This window comes from Chionomys nivalis, chromosome 4 (assembly GCF_950005125.1).
Source record: "Chionomys nivalis chromosome 4, mChiNiv1.1, whole genome shotgun sequence".
Lineage (NCBI taxonomy): Eukaryota > Metazoa > Chordata > Mammalia > Rodentia > Cricetidae > Chionomys > Chionomys nivalis.
The window spans coordinates 78,547,550-78,567,641 of NC_080089.1; the positions used below are offsets into that span (position 1 = coordinate 78,547,550).

Below are 20,092 nucleotides of genomic sequence, written 5' to 3' on the forward strand. Positions count from 1 at the left end.
GAATTGTCTGAAAATAGGTTAATAAACCACTATATATTTCATTTAGTACAAACAATCTTCAGAGTTATTAGATATCTCTCAATGATGTCAGTTCTGACTTGCTCACCCCTCCCATTCACAAGTAAGCTATATATCTCACAGCTCTCTGATGTAGTAAGAGTTAGCACTTCATCTAGAGTCAAACCTGGAAATAATAGAACTCAAGATTCATCTGAAGAAAGAAGTGCACGTTGATTGAATTGCATCTGCTATTGGAGATGGCAGACATTAGGAAGCCTATTGACGCAGAAAATTAGTGAAGCGTTTGTATAGACGCAAGGAAGAGGATGTCTGTGGGTCACTGTTGTCTTCACAGCTCTGGCTGTAGATTGCACCTTCTCAGCACAAATACCAAAGCAAGAATTTGCAGATTACTGTGAAAAGTTTACAGAAAGTTAAAAATATCAGAAATAGTTTTGACTGCTCTGGAGCAGGTAGAATAAGAAATTTTCCTAAAGTCTTATTTTAAAACTAAATATTTTTCTTACAAGGAGTCATCACCAAAGCTCTAGCTCATAACATCTATGATAAATAGGAATTGCTTGTCTTTGTATACAAGTGATTCATGGCTTACTAAAAATAAAGTTTAAACATCTGTGAGATAGTCAGCTAATACTGAACTAAAGAACATCACATAAGCATTTCTAGGATACTTAGTGTTTAACAAAAGTTAAAACTTTTTATGGGTCCTTAAATTAACAACCACAGAAACAAGAATCCACAGGGGTTATTTCAAAAGCAAAACCATTTTTAATTTGTATCATTCAAAATACACTTGTCTTTCACTGTGAACCATAAATGACCACATCCTAAGGACACATTTTGCTATAATTTATTCACTTAGTTTACTGCATTTTAATCTTATGCATAATTACATTTCAACAGGATTATGGTTGCCTGCATTGGGTCTGAAGAAGATTGTGCCTGTCACCAGTCAAGCGTGGATGGGGAGGACTCACGGGACCAGAGCCTATTCTGATTCATAGTTATTAGTTACTAGTAGATTTGGGGCAGGGGATACATTCATTGTCCTCAATGTATACTACAAGTAAGTTGCTCAGGCCCCAATAGATAATTTGAAACTCATGGTCACACAGAGAGCCCTAGTTTAACTCACAGGCAAACACTCATACACGTAAAATTAAAATAAAATAGAGAATGGTGTTGAAAAGGAATGAGGAAACACTATAAAAAAAAAACATTAAAACAGTAGAGTATGAAGAGAAGAAAGGTACACATGGCCTGGCCCAGGCCACCCCAGACAAAGCCTACTCTCAGTCTTCACGGAAAAATTTCTTCTTAAAATGAATGAAGGTGAAAGATAGACCCACAACTGCACAAGATGCTGAGAAAAGGGGATGATTGAGGGCTAAGCCCTAATTAAGACATTTACACCACTCCCTTAAGGTTCAGGGAGCCCCAAAGAAAAAGAGGCAGAAAGAATGTAAGATTCAGAAAACAGAGAACTGTAAGATGCCATCTTCTAAGCAGGACATTGTCACAGAAGTCCCGAACTCATAGCAGCTGTGCCTACTGGCACTGGGTCCAAACAAGTGAGGAACCCCTAAAAGTTAATTGTTGGTGGGGAAAAACACGGGACCCTACCACTTACTGTTGATCTATTGGCAATTAACAGATTCTTGGAGAAGGGGAGGTATAAGGTTCAAGTGTATAGCCACTGGCAAACCCACCAGTCTTTGGTGATTAATTCTAAACTCAGACTCAAACAGATGGGCTGAGTTAAACTCTGATGTGCACTAAACTAATTAAAAGTTAGTAAATATGGGGGAAAGATTCATAAAGCATGGGTGCTGATAGGAAGGAATAAAGGAGGGTGGGGAATGTAAACACATATATACAGGTAGCAATAAAATGACTTCTAATGATATTCTACTATACTCGTATATCTGTACTTTGCTCAGCCATCATCAGAGAGCTTCCTCCTACAGTAGATGGGAACAAATACACAGACCCACAGTCAGAAATTATGCAGAGACTGAGAGACCTTGGAACACTCAGGCCTAAACGGGGATGTCTCCATCAAATCCCTCCCCTCAGGGCTCAGGGAACTCTCAGGAAAGGGAGACAGAAAACGTGTAAGAGCCAGAGTGGATGGAGAACACCAAAGAATGAAGACTTTCTAGACACACTAGGACTGGCATATATACAAACTCAAATACTGTGGCAGCATGCACAGAGTCTGTGCAGTTGTACAACATATGAGGACCTAGGGCTGAATAGAAAAGTGGACACACACACACACCCATCCCCAATCCAGAAGCTATCTTGACGATTGATAGTCACATGCAAACGAAGCTAAGCTTTATCTAAGAATCTTACTAGAGAAACAAACTCAATAGCATATTTGTCGGTTCTTTGTCTCGTAACATTAAGTCAGAGTGAGTTTTTTTCCTACGTTACAGGTCTTTTATGTATATATTATGGCTTCTGACTTGGGGTTTTTATGGTATTCCTGAGTGTGTGAATGTGTGTATCTCTGCATCTCTAAGCATTTCTTATGCTTTTTCTTTGGCTCCTTTTCCTGTCTTGTTGTTTTGTCATATTCCAATTTGTTTGCTTTTTATTTATCTTATTTTATTTTATTATTATTTTTTAGATGTCCATTTGTTTTTTTAAAAGAATGAAGAAAGGACGTTGATCCAAATGGAAGGGGAGGTGAGGGAGGAACTGGGAGGGGTAAGGGAAGAGAAAACCATAATCAGAATATAGTACATGAAAAAGAAATCTATTTTAAGTAAAAGACTGAGAAAAATCTCAAAGAACTAATATTATTTTAATACAGAGGGGAAATAAATCTACTTCATGAATTAGAAAATGCTATGGAAAGAAATTAAGCAGGAAGAGACCTCACTGACCTATTCAAGCAAGAAAAAGTCTCTTTAGTTTCACTTGGGGATTAGAGTGAACTAAAAAGGCATGTTTTTGTGTATGTGGATCTTCTTTTGGTATGTAATACATAGAAAAATTTTAGATTATCAGTACAATAATATTTTTACTACTATTAACACAATCCATTATGTGAAGAACAGCATTAAAAATGTATTCCTAAACTAGACTGTTCCTTTTGTTTCTAATAATCCAGTCTTGATGTGGAATTCCCCTCTGTATGCTGTGAATACCATTGGTTAATAAAGAAACAGTCTTAGGCCTGTCATAGGGTAGAGTAGATGTAGGTGGGGAAAACTAAACTGAATGCTGGAAGAAAGGAGGCGGAGTGAGGGAGAAGCCATGGAGCCACCAGCAGAGATAGACACGCTGGAACCTTGCCAATAGGTCACAAACCTCATGGTAAAATATAAAATAATAGAAATGGGTTAAATTAAGATGTAAAAGCTAGCCAATAAAAAGTTAGTGCTAATAGGCCAAGCAGTGATTTAATTAATACAGTTTCTGGGTGGTTATTTTGGGAATCTGGACAACCAGGAAACAAACAAGTGGCCTACTACTATACAATCTCATTACTAGCCTTTGTCAAGTGACTGTCCTTTAGAAACTTATAAGTTTCAACAATCCTCTCGATGCTGACAAAAACTCAAGGTCTCCAAGTATAAGAAGCCATCTCAAATATGTCTTAGAACTTGAATGTGATTATTTAGAAAACTCTGCATTAAGAAATTAATATTTTAGACTGTGTGTTCATATAATAATCTATTACATATTTACCTTAATCATTTTATCAATTATTATGAATGTTTGGATTTAGAGATGTTTATTCTACAATTTGCTTGCATGCTTGTAACATTTTAATAGGCAAGGAAGAAAAAGGAAGTGCCTGCACTCAATAAAATGATAATATGACCAACTAAAATATAATCCATTAAATTATAAACTCCTCAAAATAAATGGCAGAAATGTTTACAATGAAGTGGTAAGTAGAGGGGCTAGAGAGTTGGATTAAAGGTTAGGAACCCTTGTAGCTCTTCCAGAGGACCTGAGTTTAGATTCTAATTCCACGGTCAAGTGGTACACAGCTACCTATAACTCCTGAGGGTATATATATATGGCATACATTTACACAGACAAACACACATAAACATAAATATCATTAAATCTTAAACTAGAAAAATGAAAATCAGAAAAAGAAGCAAGTTTCAGTATATATAATTATTAATTCAAACTTTGAAAGATACAGTGAAAATACATCAAAATACTAATGACAGCTATTCTTTTATTTAAATTTTATCTTTTGAATTAATCAAACCAATTAAAATAAAAGTTTGCAAAAGACATAGCTAGAATTCTAATTTAGTGTAATATTAAACACAATAAAATACTTAAGCTATTGTTTTTAAGCTCATATTCTTATTCTAAAAATAAGACTCAGATAAGCTTACATTTTTACCTTATGAAAACTTCCATAAAATAATGTCTTCACTTCATCTGTGTCAAATGTAACTGTTTGTACCTCGCCTCTTGTATCCTTGTTAAAGAAAGACAGTGTCTTGCTAGAAGCTGCAATCAAGATAAAATCATTGTCAAAGTGTATACATGGTATGCTTCTTATTCAAAGTACACAGTATTTCTTGTTGGAGAAACTGAAAAGAAGTTCATTATCTGCCAGGGAAGATGTGTCCACTGGTGCAATAGTGGCACAGCTCCATTGGAGTAACCAACCACTCTCTGATTGGATCTGGGCTGCATTCCACGGGAGGGATTTCAGGTCTGGCACTGTATACCTGCAAAGGCTCCCACAGCTGAAGAGGCCATCAACCAGAATCAGAGCAGGGAAGGGGAGGCTGCTCCTATTCATTGGTAAATGAGCATGCTATCAGACTACCTTCTGAACACACATGTTCATAACCATAGGTTAACACCACTTTCGGTCTTTGTCAGAGAAGCTTCCTATCACTGCAGGCAGTGGCTACTGCTGAGACTCATAACTAGTCAAACTGTCAATAATAAGTGATAATGGAGTGTTCAGCCCTAAACAAGACATCTCTATCACTCCTTCCAAGACTCTGAGAACACTGAAGAAAAGGGGTCAAAAAAATTTTTTAAAAAGATAGAGGATAGAGAAATGTACGACAAAAACAAAAAAACAAATGTCTTCTAAACATGGCGTAACAATTGCACTCATGAGCTCGCTGCAGTTGTGGTTACCTGCACAAGATTGGATCCATTAACATTCTTCATGAATGCAGGAGAGCTCATGAGGCCCTACCTCTCCCTAAACAACCATTGTCAATTAATGGTTGCCTGGGGAGATGCTTGCTAGCTTCTTCAGTGGTGTAGCCACTGAAATGCTGTCCATACTACAATAAATAACTTCCCACTCACTCATGTATGGAATCCAAATTAAATTTAATGCTTCACAAATAAACCATAAATAAATAAGGGTGGGGGAGAGGTCTTGGGAAGAAGAGTTGCAGCAGAGAAGGGAAGAGAGATGAGAGAGGATAGGGGAGGTAAAAAGAAATAAGATTCACTATGTACAATAAAATTGTCAAAGAACAAATAATTTTCTAAAATAAATGAGAAAAAAAGAATTATTTCAATTGTGAGAAGACGCAGTTTGAGTGTTTGCTGACATGTTATTTGAAGACATTTAAATTTAAAATATATACCAAATAAATAAATATATATCAATGCATATATATCCAGAAGGTTTCTGGAGAAAGAAAGGATAAAACATGGTCAAAACAATACTTAGTTTAGTTGATTCTGTGAGTTTCCTTGTGATATACTTGACCCGTCTGACTCCTACAATCCTCTCTCTGCCTCTTCTGCAGGATTCCTAGAGCTCTGCCTAATATTTAGCTGTGGATTTTTGCATCTGTTTCCATCAGTTGCTGGAGGAAACCCCTCTGATGACAATTGGCTAGGCACCAATCTAGGCTCACAGAGACTGAACCCAACAACCAGGGAACCTGCATGGAACTGACCTAGACCCTCTGCATATATGTTACAGTTGTGTAACTTGGTCCTGTTTTGGACTACTAAGAGTAGCAGCAGGGACCATCTCAGGCTCTGGGACTCTGCTCCTCATACTGGGTCATCTTGCCCAGCCTTAACACAAGGGGGAGGGGGATGTTTAGTCTTCCTGCAACTTGCTATGCTATGTTTTGTTGATACTTATGGAAGACCTGCCCTTGCCTAAACAGAAACAGAGGCGGAGTGAATTGGGGGTGGGAAGAGAGGATTGGGAGGAGAAGAGAGAGGGGAAACTGTGACCAGGACACAAAGTAAATAAATTTTAGTAAAAGAAAAAGAAAAGAAACTAGACATAGGGTTTAACATAAGATAAAGTCCCTTACGATCTGCAATAACTCCAACTTGTGGTCTGTAGTCTCTGTCTGTGATTTGCCAAATTGCAAAGGGGTCACTGGGAGTTTCTGGGAGAAGTCTAAACAATAATATGATCGTGTATGAAGGAGGGAGTCCGTTTGGATGGAGTTCTCTGTTGGATGAAGCAAAATAAATAAATAAATAAATGGGATTATTCTTCAGTAAGAGACCATTTTAAACTTTTACATGAGAATCTCATTATAGGTAATACTAAAACGTAACCATAGTCATCAGACCTTAGAGCAGAAGAAAAATCCTTGCAACACAAACAAAGGAGCAAACACTTAACAGATTGCTAATAATTTGATCAAGTCACAAAAGTGTGGGAAATTACTAAATAGCCTTTATCTTCCCATCCATAACTACTTTTTTCTAGACACATGGAAGTACTCACTTTAAGATAGCAAACATTATGACTGTAGATACAATAAAGGGAGGGAGTCTTACCCAAATATACTTAATTTCTAGTGGCAGGGATCTGGCAATGTAGATAAAATGGCTTAAAGTTGTAATTGTTCTCACTATACTCTTACACTTCTAAATTCTTCCCTTAACATCAAATAAAGCACCTCAATAAACTTACGTATTCCCCAAAACAGGACCAACTGTAAATGTTTAGGCCTCGTACATATGCAAACAATTAGTAATGAAACAAGGATGTGATTCAACAAGACAGAAATGAGTTTTGGCTCTAAAGACATGAGACAAAATATTTCCATCCCTTGTGTCCTTCTAACATTGAATAAACCATTGTTCTGGGAGAATGTTTGAAATTGAATTAATGCTTTTCTGTCTGATACTATGTAACACTTTCTCCCTGGAGGCAGAACAAAAACCTAGAGAGTAGATCCCGGGAAGGAAGGAGCTATTCCTCCGCAAGCTTTGGCAGGGGGTACAGGACGCCTCTAAAGGCTCAGTGTCCTAAGGCAATGTCATTAACATGTGCTAGGGCATGATGTGCTCTTGCTCCTTGGGCATAGTCTCTGAGAAAGCTAACATGATGCCTTTTATGTGTTTAAGAGCTATCTTTTCATGTTCCCAGTTAAAAATACTAATTCTGATTTTTTCCTTTATTACCCCTATTTCTTTCATGTAGCCTATTATTCTCCTTCCTTAGTGAACCAACAAAAATCTGATTACATTTATTCTTCTTCCTTTCAAGTCAAAAGTTGTGACTTCTGAAGAGACAATAGGTTGCCATCATTTAAATTCATATCTTGAAGTGACAGAAAAAGTTAAATATAGAGTAATACTGTCCACTGGAAAAATTAGCATATTGAACCATTGTAACTAAGTATAAAAAACTTCAGAATTTATAATGGATCAAACAATGCTATGTGCTCCTCCTTAAAACAAATTACTTTTGGTTTTAGAATTAGCTTCCCATTGGCTTGCCTGGTGCATTTCAAATTTCAGACATTATTTTCTGACCCTCTTCTACCTTTCTGGAAGTTTTGTTTCTTCTTGTCCTTTCCTTCCCTGGACTTGCCAAACACATATTTTTTTCAAAATAAAACACTTTCATTTTAATGATTAAGAAATATTAATGTCTGTTATCATACCCAGGTGCAAACTTTCATGAAATAGAATACATCTAGGGCTACCCAACAGATTGCTAGAGTGTCTGCCAGTAACAACTACCCTCAGCCCGCCTGATTGTAGGCAAGCCCTTCATTTTCTAAGGTCTGAAACACGAGCCAGAATGTTTGCTCTCGTTCCTCACTTGCTCCACCCAGCACTTCTGCACCACAGGGGTGAAATGTTCAAAATAATAAATGGCCTTCCTGTTTTAACAGCCTCCCTCAGAAGAAGGGAGTAAACTGAAACCCTAGCCTTCAGTTCAGGAGTGTATTATCCATCGTGTTGTTACCAGGATAAGAGGCTTGGGTCTGGGAATAATGAGGTTTGGGAGACAGTTTTATGTGGACAAGCTGCTACATAGCCCTAGGAATATAATTAAGCTGTGTTTAGGAAAGCAAAACAGCTCAACCATAAGGAGTTTTCTGGCAATCCTTAAGTTCCAAGATTCTAGGAAACCAGCAGCAATTCCAAGAGCCTTCTGACCACTCTAAGAAAAGGGGAGTCCCATTTTTAAACTTACGCTGTTGGCTGGTTGATAAAGGCATTCTTCTGAAGCCTGTAGGCGGAATAGCTGGGGAAAGACCCTGATTCCAAAGACACCCCTTGGACAGAAGCAAAATTCTTCTCTGTCAGGTTGTAAGCTTCAAGCATCTTAAAGCCTTGACATCAAAGAAGAAGATATTAAATGAGTACATTATAGTTATGTTAGTATGAATATCTTGAAATCTTGAAATAACTTAGCTGGAGGATATACAAAGGCTTACCTGGTGAGGTGTAGCCATCCAGATAGATGAGAGGACAACCTGGAACATGCAATGTTCTTTAAGTATGAGTCACCAGCATAATTTAAATAGATGCACAGAAAGTAGCAATGCACATGTACAAAGCAGAGTTTTTCATTTTTAATATACAATTTATTGCTAGGCATAATACACACATAAGTACAGCCCTGCCTAGGAGTAGTGCTTTGAACTTTTCTCATAATTGTCTCCATTATCTAATACAACAAGAACTGTTGCTAATGGTTGAGGGGAAGAAAAATGGATTTAATCTCCCTTTAGCATCTGTAGTGGAAAACTAATCTTGAAATTTTTACATTACAACAAAACAACTAAGCCTCAACTGACTGAACAGAGAACACGGCTCAATGGCGGAGCACTAGCCTAGCATATGCTAAATCCTAGGTTCAATCTCTAGCACTCCAGAAGAAGAAAAACAAACGAAAGGAAAAGGCTAGCTTTCTCAGCGTTCTCTTTGAGCAGAAGCTAGCAAGAGACCAACTGATTACAAACAGGAAACCACCTTACTGAAATTCTCCTAAATATACAAATCAAAACTGAAGAGTGCCTTACCAAATAACATAGCCATTAGGCTGGTAGGAAAGGGATATATTAAAATGATTTGTTTCCATGTGGGGGTTATTATATCTTCAAGGCTAAAAATGGACCTCTGGCAAGCACACATTTAGAATGATCTCAAAAGAGCAATGATTCACTAGTTTCAAGTGATTTCCCAGAGTCTATTTATGCCCTGAGCTTGATCCCACACAGTATGGATAACTGCCTACAAGCAGCCATTTCTCACATGAAGTCATGACTCTGTGCTGACCGTGACTTACTTGAAGTGGCCGTTTCGCAAACAAATGTGATGAGATTGTCCTCGATCTTCTCAAAAGATTCGAAGTCATCCACAATGAACACATGCCTTTCACTGGGCTTGCTGGCAATGTTGGCGAGTTCATTGTAATCCACGTCAGCCACACCAACAACGAACACACTGAATCCTGCAAAGTCCCGTTGACAAGGGAATCACATATCCTCTTTCCATCATTTATTGTTTGAGCAATCAAAACTGAGAGCATCAGAGATCATGCTGTATTCTCTCAGCATGGACAGCAAGTACTTTTCAGGCACAAACTCAGCCTACGAGAAGAGTGTGTACTCTTAAACGAAGATACACCTCTTCCCTGCCACCCTATTTCTGGCATATAAAACTCAATTCAAATGACACCCTAACAACCAAAATGTGAACCTTTTAGTAGCCGAAGGGCTGTGCAGTGCACCTCATCTTCCACAGACCCACAATGCAAACACACAAGTCCAACAGCTCTGTTGGGTTCCATTAACAACTTAAATGCAGAACAGGCTGTTTTAAATTTGAATTCTCGAACCTGATTTCTTTTTTCATCAAGCTTGTGCTTAATGGTAACAATGGCTACCTTTAAAATAAAAACTACAGCGCTTACTGGAAACAAACATTCTACTATTTAAGCAAATGTAAGTAAAGTTTTCATTCTAAATGCTTAATTTGACATCATAAGAAACAGGCTATCTAAGGATTAGGATATTAAATGACTCAAGCATTCATGTTCCCAGATTTTCTTTATGGCTGAACGAAATTCCTTATGTATGTATATCACATTTTTGCCATCAGTTCATTTGTTCTACTAAGGGAGGTAGACAAGGCTCGGGATGAGAAAAGCTCCTTGGGCTCTTAAAAGCAGATCCTAGCTCCTAATTTGTATATATGTGTCCTCGTGTGTCCTGAGTGTGGATAGAGGCCAATAACTAGAAAAGAGCCCATGACAAGAGAAAATTCTACCTTAAGAGAAGGGAAGAGAACACATACCATAGGAAAATAGTTGGAGTAACACTTGGGGTAGAAGGACACAAATAGGGGTAGAGGTTCAAAGAGATGGCAGAGAGAAGCAGGTGGGAGAGCAGCAGCCAAAGTCAAGTGTGTATGGAAATTCCATAAGGTAACCTATTATTTTATAAGATAATTTAAAACTAAAACTAAAAGAAAATGGAATGGCTTCATACTAAGTGTGAATTACAGTCTCAGACAAACAATTGTGTGAGCTGATGACAACTTCTGTGTACCCAAGCTCTCTACTGTTGAGTACAGCAGATCACACCTAGCATAGATACTTCCCAAAATATGCTCACCTGAAGCCCTGCTTGGGTCAATGGCACAAGAGACAACCTTAATACAAATCTTAGAAAAGCCTGTTTTTCAAAGAAAACCAGCCCACAAATCACAATCTAAGAGAACCTAGACAACAATAAGGACCCTAAGAGAGACATACATGGATCTAATCTACATGGGAAGTAGAAAAAGACAAGATCTCCTGAGTAAATTGGGAGCATGGGAACCTTGGGAGAGGGCTGGAGGGGAGGGAAAAGGCAGGGAGGAAAGCAGAGAAAAAAATGTAGAACTCAATAAAAATCAATTTAAAAAAAAAAAAGGAAAGAAAAACCTGCTTTCATCTCTAATAAGTCTAAACAAGGAATCAACATATCCATGTTATCAAGGGACTCCTAGGATGTCTGGTTGGCAAAATCAGCCCCAGCACCATCGCCCTGAGACCTTAGACTTATTTGCAGTCTGCCTTTCAGTGATCTGCATTTGGTCTGCACCCGCAAGGATGAGCTACGGCAGAAGGAATCCTATGGCTTCCCTTGCACAGGAACCAGTATCAAGATTCATCTCTGATAAAGCAAGAAGCCTTCCCTAGGATTATTCCATTATCATGGTCTTCTGTAGACTTCTGCCATCCATGGGGAGATTCAGTTGACAACCCTGAACCACACCTCATGATGTGAGTCATATCACATGTCATTTTTAAGAAATTAGCAATTAATTCCATAATTCAACACAAATTAACATTGTAATCATGAAATACACAACAAAACAAAATAATAGAGTAAACTCAGCAGTTTGGGTCTTTTATAATCCCTCTTGCATACTTAAACCTTAAAGTATTATATGCCATAGAGTCCGTGTTTGTGCTTACCTGACTGCTGGATGACAAACGCTGCCTTCTTCACCTCGTCCTGTGACCGGCCGTCTGTAACCACAACTAGCACCTTTGGGACGTTCTTCCTCATGCCGCTCTCCCAGGTTAAGACTTTCTCCTTGATGAACGTGAGGGCCTTGCCTGCAGAGTGGGGTATGAGTGCTTTAGTGTCACCTCGGTGAGAACTTCCATTGACCATGCCCAGGTGACAGGGGAATGACTATGAGAACCAGATGGGAGCTGGCTTCCATCATCCTGCCTGCCCCGGGAAGAGAAGGCCTGCACCGGTGATGCTGCACTGTACCTGTTCTTGTGTTTCCTCCTCTGTACCGAATGTTCTGGAGGGCTCCAAGGGCCATAGCCTTATCGTTGTATGTGTTCAGCTTGAACTCAGACTTGACCTCATCACTGTACTGCACAAAGGAAACCTGAAGGGAAATACATTTAGAGACAAGTGTCAGTTATTCAGTTTGACCTCGGTCTTCTGGTAGTTCCTCCCGTGGCAAAGTGGGGACTTAGGGGTCTTGGACTTAACAAGGTATTTTAAACTCTTAGTACCTAATACTGAAACTGTGACTGCTGTGGTCTCGTTACTGTCACTAGTTTCCAATCTCTAATGAAACTGCAATCATTTTACATTAATGCCAAAAATTTCATATGTGTCTTTCTCCAAAATGTAAGAGCGGATGAGTCCAGCAGGGTGACAGTGATAGCCCTGTGTCAGAAACAAGAGCGCACCGTCATGGCTATTGGCTCTCAGCCACCTGCTTCTTCTCATGGACCGCACTCGTTCAACACAGTACACAAAAATGTCATAACATGATCATAATCACTAGTCATAACAAACTTAGTAGAAGTATGATTTACTGTGATTTATGTGATTTAGAAGTTTATAGTCAATTCACAGGCTCAAATCTTAGCTCTAGGTAACTATAGCTGTGTAATAGTGGGCAGTCCCTACTTTTCTGGACTTTGATTTCCTTATCAACAAGGTCAGGATAATTTTATTTGCCTTGTAGGATCGTCTTAAGGATTGATAACCACGTATTCAAGTAAAGCTAAAAGTGCAATTAATAGATATTGTTTTTAGAAATCCAAGAAATAGCAAATAATAGCTTGGATAACATTCTCAAAGGAGGTTGGAAGATCACCTCAAAGGGTTTAGAGTCAGAGTGTGGATGTTCATTTATTCATGGGTGTCCTGGAACAGTGGAGGAGGGTCTTAGTTTTGGGACCGGTTACAATAAAATGACTAATCACTCTTTGAGGCTTCTTGCATAAGCATAAATTTCTCTAGCTCCTACTCTAGTACAAAGAAAATACATTGGAAATGATTCCATAGGAATTTAATTGGCAATTACCGTCTTAGAAAAACAAACTAGCCTTGGGTCACTAATGGACGCTCTTCTGGCTGGGGCGATGTATACGATGGAATAGCAGGGTTAGACACACACCCTTTCCAAGCACTACGCTCATGCTGAGGGCACGACACAACACTGCATTTAATGTGCAGAACTTTGGATGACCCTCCACGGAATGAGCTTTGTGGGGAGTCTCAAGCAGGATGTTAGAGTCAGAATCTCCTAAATTCTCCAAGAGGAATATCATCTAAACAGAGAGGGAAGCTTAACGAATATTTACTTTTCTATTCGCTTATCCCCAGCACCAAATTCTTTCCCAAAGACACGTGCAATGGACGTAGCAAATCGTGAAGGTAAAAAGACAGAACTGATACTGAAATGTCTTTCTACTTTAACAGAGAGCTGGAAGAAAACAGTAGACACTGCTAATAATAAAATAACAGGACATTACAGCTAAGCAGGCTCTGCTAATGCGACACTCACCTGAATCCCACCAGGGTTGACTTCATCAAAGGCCCCCACGGTATTAAAGATAAATTTTACAACTTTGTTAAAATTGTCATCTCCAATACTCCAAGAGGCATCCGTCAAGAACACAATATCTGCCTTAGCCCCTTTGCATACTGAAAAATAAAAAGGAAAAATCCAAATCTTCTTAATTTTCTCGTCACTTGGCACTGCATAACTGAAAAGTATATAAAACCTCACTACTCAAAGTGTGGCTACATGGGGAACTGCTTGCCTTCAAGCCAATAAGAAATGTGGTGTGGCCTCCTGGACCCAGCCAGGCTCCTGAGTCAGAAAGAGTAAGATGTCCAGGTGGTGCAAATGTACGATAAAGTTAAAGAGCCCTGATCTAAGCGACCTTCAGTTTTGGCTCTGCGAATACACTAATTAGATTCATTATGTAATGTATTCTCTTGCCCCGTGCAATTCTTCAAGCTGCTTCGAACAATAAATAAATGTACTCAAATTAAAAGCAATAATAACCAAAATGAAAGGAAGGCCACCGGTGGGTCTGGAGATTTTTCATTATAATTATCAGATATTTAGCACAAATAAAATGTTGCCTTCATTTTCAAATTAGAACATCAGAACCATAAGTGGAGAAATAAGAAAGAAAAAGATAAAATCTTTAATTTGACTCATTTTGGACTTGCAGCCTAAAAAAAAAAAAAACAAAAACAAAAACAATTTCTAGGGCAATGTTAAGAAAACTTTAGCTCATTCACACTTAAGGTATAGAAGTGTAACTTGAAGAGCAAGGTGGAAGTTGGGGCTGTGGGTGGCAATAGTGTGTGAACGGGGCTTCCACCACTATTACAAATGCACCAATCTGGTCAGGAGAGCGATAGACGGGCGGGGGGCGGGGGCAAGAGTATAAGGTAACTGTGCTTTCGCTCAATTTGCTGTGAATCCATGACTTTCCTAGGAAATGAGACTATCTTTTTAAAAACTTAACTTTCAACAGTCTAATTTAAAGAGGGTCCTTATTTTACTCTTTAAATAATACACCTTTAGTTTTTGTTTCTTTTGTTTTTTGGTTTTTTTTGGGGTTTTTTTTTTTTTTTTTTTTTTTTGGTTTTTCAAGACAGGGTTTCTCTGTGTAGTCCTGGTGTCCTAGAACTCACCCTATAGACCTGGCTGGTCTCGAACTCACGGAAATGTGCCTGCCTCTGTCTCCTGAGTGCTGGGATTACAGGTGTGTGCCACCATACCCAACTTCAAGTGTTTAATTTTAGTTATATAACAGTTTTAATAAGAGTCCAACCACCTAGAAAAACACTTAGAAAAAAAACACTTAGAAAACTTAGAAAGAAAAACACTTAGAGAAAAAATAAATGTTTTCTAAATATCAAAACGTGGGGAAAAGAATAAGCCAGCAATTATTTTGCTTAAACTGAACTTGATGCAACAACACTAAGAAAAGAAAATGTCCCCAAATAACTCAAACAGCAGGGTTAATAGCTCAGTGTGTTTTCACCAGTTCACTGCAGCTGACAATTGAGTCTCAGATTTTGATGAATGGAAATATTTTTAGCTTTGTGTAATCTGGGGCTCTTCTCAGTTCAGAAGCCAGGAAATCTAATGTTTCAGATACAGCCAAAAAGGTTCACAGCGCCTGCCCAGTGTGACTGTGGCCGATGGACGGTCCTGTTAGATCTGCCGCAAAACTGAGGAAACAGAGTCCCAGCTAAAGGGCTGGGTTAGGTTATGACTGATTTGATTCACCCCAAAATGTGCCTAGAAAAGGGGAAACAAATTACTGGTAATTGTTTTTTCCTCTGTAAAAACTCTTCAGCAAAAAATAGTATCAGAATGTTCTTTATCAATTCTAGATTGTGTGTATGTGGAGTGATTCTAGGATACCTGTAGGCTGATTTGTTTTTATTTTAGCTTTACTTACCATCACGGGCAGGTGGAATAGTTGGAGGGGGAGAAGGCGTGGGCGGTTCCGTAGGAGCCTCTGTTGGTTTTACAGCTGGAATTCCAAAGTATAGTTAGAAAAATGCACGCGTGCACATTCCCTACCCAACAAAGAAAGGAGTTCTTTAGGCCCTAGAAAGCACAGGTTCGGCAATGACTAAGGAGAGATAGATGACTTTCTGTCTGGTCTGCATCCTCAGTCAGCTCTCAGATCAGTGACTCCACGAAAAGGAGAGCTTCAGAAGGAGAACACGGGACCTTCAGAGAAGCCACATGAGTAAAAGCCAGCAAGTGTTTACCTTCTCTCTGTCATCAAAGCCATTTCTCCCTTCCTCAACCCTTGCCTTAAAATACCGCCAGTGGCCGGGCGATGGTGGCACACGCCTTTAATCCCAGCACTCGGGAGGCAGAGGCAGGTGGATCTCTGTGAGTTCGAGACCAGCCTGGTCTACAATAGCTAGTTCCAGGACAGGCTCCAAAACCACAGAGAAACCCTGTCTCGAAAAACAAAAACAAAAACAAACAAACAAACAAAAATACTGCCAGTGAAGACCATTGCTACAAAGGCTCTGAGTTAGCCACATACTCTGCTTCTGGGAACCATCTTCCTAGTATTGCTGCCCCAGGGAGGAAGGGCTTGCTCAGGTACCAGTGTGCCTCTCATTCTACTCTCCCGGTCACTCAGAGCTTACTGGTCTGTTCTTTGATGGGGACTCCCGGCCCCTCCAGGTTTGGAGTCTGCACAAAAACGGTGACGCCATACTCCGCCTCTGGGGAGAGGCCAGTAAAGCAGTGACTGGTTTCCGATCCTCGCACTGTAATTTCTTGTCCTCTGGTTCCTAATTGTGACAGCAAGGGGGAACACAAGTGTTAATCATTCATCATCTGTCAGGCCACATCACCATGGTTTATAAACAAAATCTGCATGGCTGCAAGGTAAGGCGTTTCCACTCCAGGCTCAGTTTGTTTTCTCTCACACGTACCATCTGCAGGGCTCAGTTTTAGCCTATAGGAAGTAGCTGCCCGATGAGGTGACCATTTGACACAGAACGTATCCCATCCAACCTGGTAAGTTTTCAGATCTGTCACGTTTAAGTACACTACAGAAGGAAAAAAAATAGATTCACTTTGTATTCTAAAGATAAAAGCATACTTTGCACCATAATACAATGTTCAAATATCCACAATAGAAGAAAATTAAAATAAAAGCTTGAAATCTCATCATGTCTTGTTATGAGAGACTTACATCAAACATGTATGAAAATGGGGCAGAAACAAAATCATCCTGCTTCTCCACCAGTGATTTCCTTATCTTTTTACCTTGAGACGAGGTCTTGGATATCCTGGAATTCACTATTTAAACAATGCTGACTCAAACTCGCAGAGATTCGCCTGCCTCTGCCTCCCAAGTGCTGAGATTAAAGGTGTGCACCATACACCTGTCTTCCATCAGTGATTTTCAAGGAAAGAAATTATATAATCCCTAAAAATTACGAGTGTAATTTATGGGAAAATAATAAAAAAAACTTTTTTGAAATACTAACTGTTTAATCCTACAATATTTATTTTAAAAAAAAAACCTTTGGGACAATAAATTCTGAGGACAAATCACTGACTTGATATTTCATCAGATTATATCAATGACTGCAAGTGATATATTATCATCCAATATCAAAAAAACAGCAACACAGATCACTGTGGGTTAAATGATTTTGTACAACCTTAATATTGTAAAAATCAAAGTGTAATCTCTATCAAATTAGTATCACCTCTTCCTCATATATATGCATATAATCTACTAAGTTGCTTAGAGATTCATCTGGATGTTTTAACTAGATACAAAATGGTTTATCAATGTGATTCTGCAGAAAACGTGTACATTAGAGAAAAGTAAATTGCAACAAGATGGCCTGGAAAGTTTTGCTACCCCATTTCTTATAATCCCAAAGCGATGCCCAACTCACATGTGGTGCCTTGATCTGTGAGGGGAACGCTGAGTCCAGAGTCATACTGAGCATAAACACTGACGTCATAGGTAGTGCTGGGATTGAGGTTGTGTAATGTGTATGACGTCACTTCTCCAACAAAGGCTTCCATGGGCTCATTGGACCCTTTAATAGCAAGGACACAGAATTAGATAATTGCTCGCCTCAGTTTTTGTTCAAAATTAAAGATATTAACTTAAAAATCAAATGGTAGGATGAACACATGAATTCTAGTCATCCTTTGGGCACATTTTACCATCTATGTGCCTCACTGTACAGTGACTAGGGATCTGCAAGCCCAGTCTGAAGGCTGCAGTCTTATCCTCAAAGCATGGCACAGTATAAAGAATGAAGTCAGCATGTATCGATGACCCTTTAGGGAACCCGTTCTCTCCTTTCTTCTGAAAGCCTTGCTTTGCCAGAAAAGTGCTTTCCACAGACTACAGACTCAATTAGCATTTGTATTTGCTGTAGTGGTGATCTGAGAGCATTTATCTCGGACCACGTTCCACATTCACTCTCTACTGGAGGGTCTCCATTACCAACGCCCCTTCCTTCACACTTCAGCTTCTCAGCACGTCTCTGGCACATGTTCACATTTGCTTTCTCGCCTTTGTCTGCATTGCTCACCGGCTTCCAGAGCACATGAAAGATGCCCTAGGAAATTTACACATGCAGACAGAATATACATAGATATCAAATTGTTTACTCAAAGTGATGCTGATTTAGCTGAAAATTCTACCGGGGAGTTGAAAGCAAGCCTGAACAAAGTAAAATGCAAAAAACCTATGCCTCAAAAGGAATAAATTTTTAGTGTAATGGGGAAAACATAGACGTTTATGTGGATTCGATCATTATTTCATAATCATAACAACATGAATGGTACCTAAATATAAGCGTCTTAAATCTGTGCAACTTCTTGTACCAGATAATTTTTTTCCCTTTTAGACATATATTTTTATGAATTCTTTGAGAATTTCACCCAGTAGGTTTTGGTCATACTCTCATTTCCACTCTTCCCCCAGCTCCTCCCAGATCTACCTCTACCACCCCACTCTCTCTGGTTTTGTATTCTTTTAGTTAGTAGCCCACTGAATCCAATTTTGTATATTACTGACAATATGTTCTGCAGTGTGGGGCCCATCCACTGGAGACTGGTCACAGAGCAAGATTTTCGATTGTAAAAGTTGCCTCATGCACACCCAGCGTAATGGCGATGACTTAGACTGTTTCCAGAAATAGTACCTCCAGTGCAGATGGTCTTGTTTTTACAAAAGAACCCAGCAGTGGGAAATGCAGTCAGGTACAATCATATGCAAATAACTTTCCAACATACTCCTGTGACAATAAACGTGTCTCCTTACCAACTGGCTTGTACACAATTTTATATCCAAGAACCGGCGAGGGTGAAGGGTCCCAGGACACTCTGAACCTGGTGTACCATTCATCAGAGATGTGTATGTTCTGCGGAGGAAGCAATCCCACTGCAAACAAACATTCGCAAACGTCACTGTCTTGTTAGGACACTTCTGTGAGAACAGTTCAATTTCTAATAGCCTATCATTTCTTTACCCAGAAAACAATTACAAAGCCACTGTCAGTTTCCAAAGAAAGCTTAGTGTTCAAATGGACTCGAAATGGATAATTTTCAGAAGACCTCAGTAGCAAGGCCAGAGGTGGTGTGGAAGAAGGCTCAAAATTGTAGGCAATTGGAGAGATCTCAGAATCTTCTTTACAATGAGTGTACTGCACAGTAATAGAACTAGAAGATACATTAGAGACTAAATGGCAGGTGTCTCCTTACATAAATGGGATATGATTTTCACGAAAGACCAGCAGGAATGAGTAAAGCAACATTCTTTCCCCACCCCTCCCTGTCCTCTGCATAGCCTAGAGTCTCAATTTCATACAATCTTTCCCAAAATGTGTAACTTGGAAATCAGTGCTGTTAGTGTGGTATCCTACAGATCCATTAAATTATTACCCATAGCATTAAAGAAATTACAACATGAAAACTGTATTTCCATGGGGAAAACTAGACATGACTTTGGCCCTTTCTAGAGAAGTCAAAGTTTATTTAACATTTTGGTAAGCACAAAATTCTGAAATACTCCATTTTCCCCAGAAAGTTAACAAAATAGATTTTGAATATGAGAAAGTGGGAAAGTGGGTTGCTCAGCTAAAAAGATCTAGTCACTAGAGCATCAGTAAATAGCACAGATTTCCAGGCTGTGGGCACAGAGTTGAATCAACTCCAGGAGGCTTTTCTGTTAGAAGTGTCTCAGGGCTGCTTTTCACAAGTTCTCTGATGTTGTCAAGAACATTTAAACCCAAACAGACTTTGAACAAGTGAGTGGATAAAGAAATATAAACCATGCTAGTTAAGTAGATTTTCTGAATGAAGCAAGAAAACACAATGTCAGTGTTTATGGAACCGGAGTCCAGCCTGTCTTGTGGGAACCAGTGGTTCTCAGCCTTGGCTGCTGCACATCAAAAGAACTACAGGTCACATCTCAGGCCAAGTGCATTGGCTCCTCTGGAAAAGGCTCCCAGGTAAGAACTTTTTGAAAAGATTTTTAGGTTAAAATAATAAA

At 39.1% G+C, this 20,092-nt stretch overlaps 1 protein-coding gene across 4 annotated transcripts in view; it reads right to left on the minus strand.

The window, feature by feature from the left end:
* Window positions 1–20,092, minus strand: part of Col12a1 (collagen type XII alpha 1 chain) — a 106,227-nt gene that overhangs the window by 20,650 nt on the left and 65,485 nt on the right. For all 4 annotated transcript variants that reach the window (XR_009056979.1, XM_057766552.1, XM_057766555.1 and 1 more), the window contains 13 exons: window positions 18,863–18,982; window positions 17,478–17,624; window positions 16,497–16,613; window positions 16,206–16,352; window positions 15,494–15,568; window positions 13,570–13,709; window positions 12,030–12,153; window positions 11,723–11,866; window positions 9,545–9,709; window positions 8,691–8,729; window positions 8,447–8,585; window positions 6,315–6,457; window positions 4,403–4,512 (listed from right to left, as the gene is read on the minus strand). Coding sequence is in view for 3 of the 4 variants with exons in the window: in XM_057766552.1 (XP_057622535.1) it covers window positions 4,403–4,512; window positions 6,315–6,457; window positions 8,447–8,585; window positions 8,691–8,729; window positions 9,545–9,709; window positions 11,723–11,866; window positions 12,030–12,153; window positions 13,570–13,709; window positions 15,494–15,568; window positions 16,206–16,352; window positions 16,497–16,613; window positions 17,478–17,624; window positions 18,863–18,982 (1,610 nt within the window). In the remaining variant the exon portion in view is untranslated. The remainder of the gene's footprint in view (window positions 1–4,402; window positions 4,513–6,314; window positions 6,458–8,446; window positions 8,586–8,690; window positions 8,730–9,544; window positions 9,710–11,722; window positions 11,867–12,029; window positions 12,154–13,569; window positions 13,710–15,493; window positions 15,569–16,205; window positions 16,353–16,496; window positions 16,614–17,477; window positions 17,625–18,862; window positions 18,983–20,092) is intronic.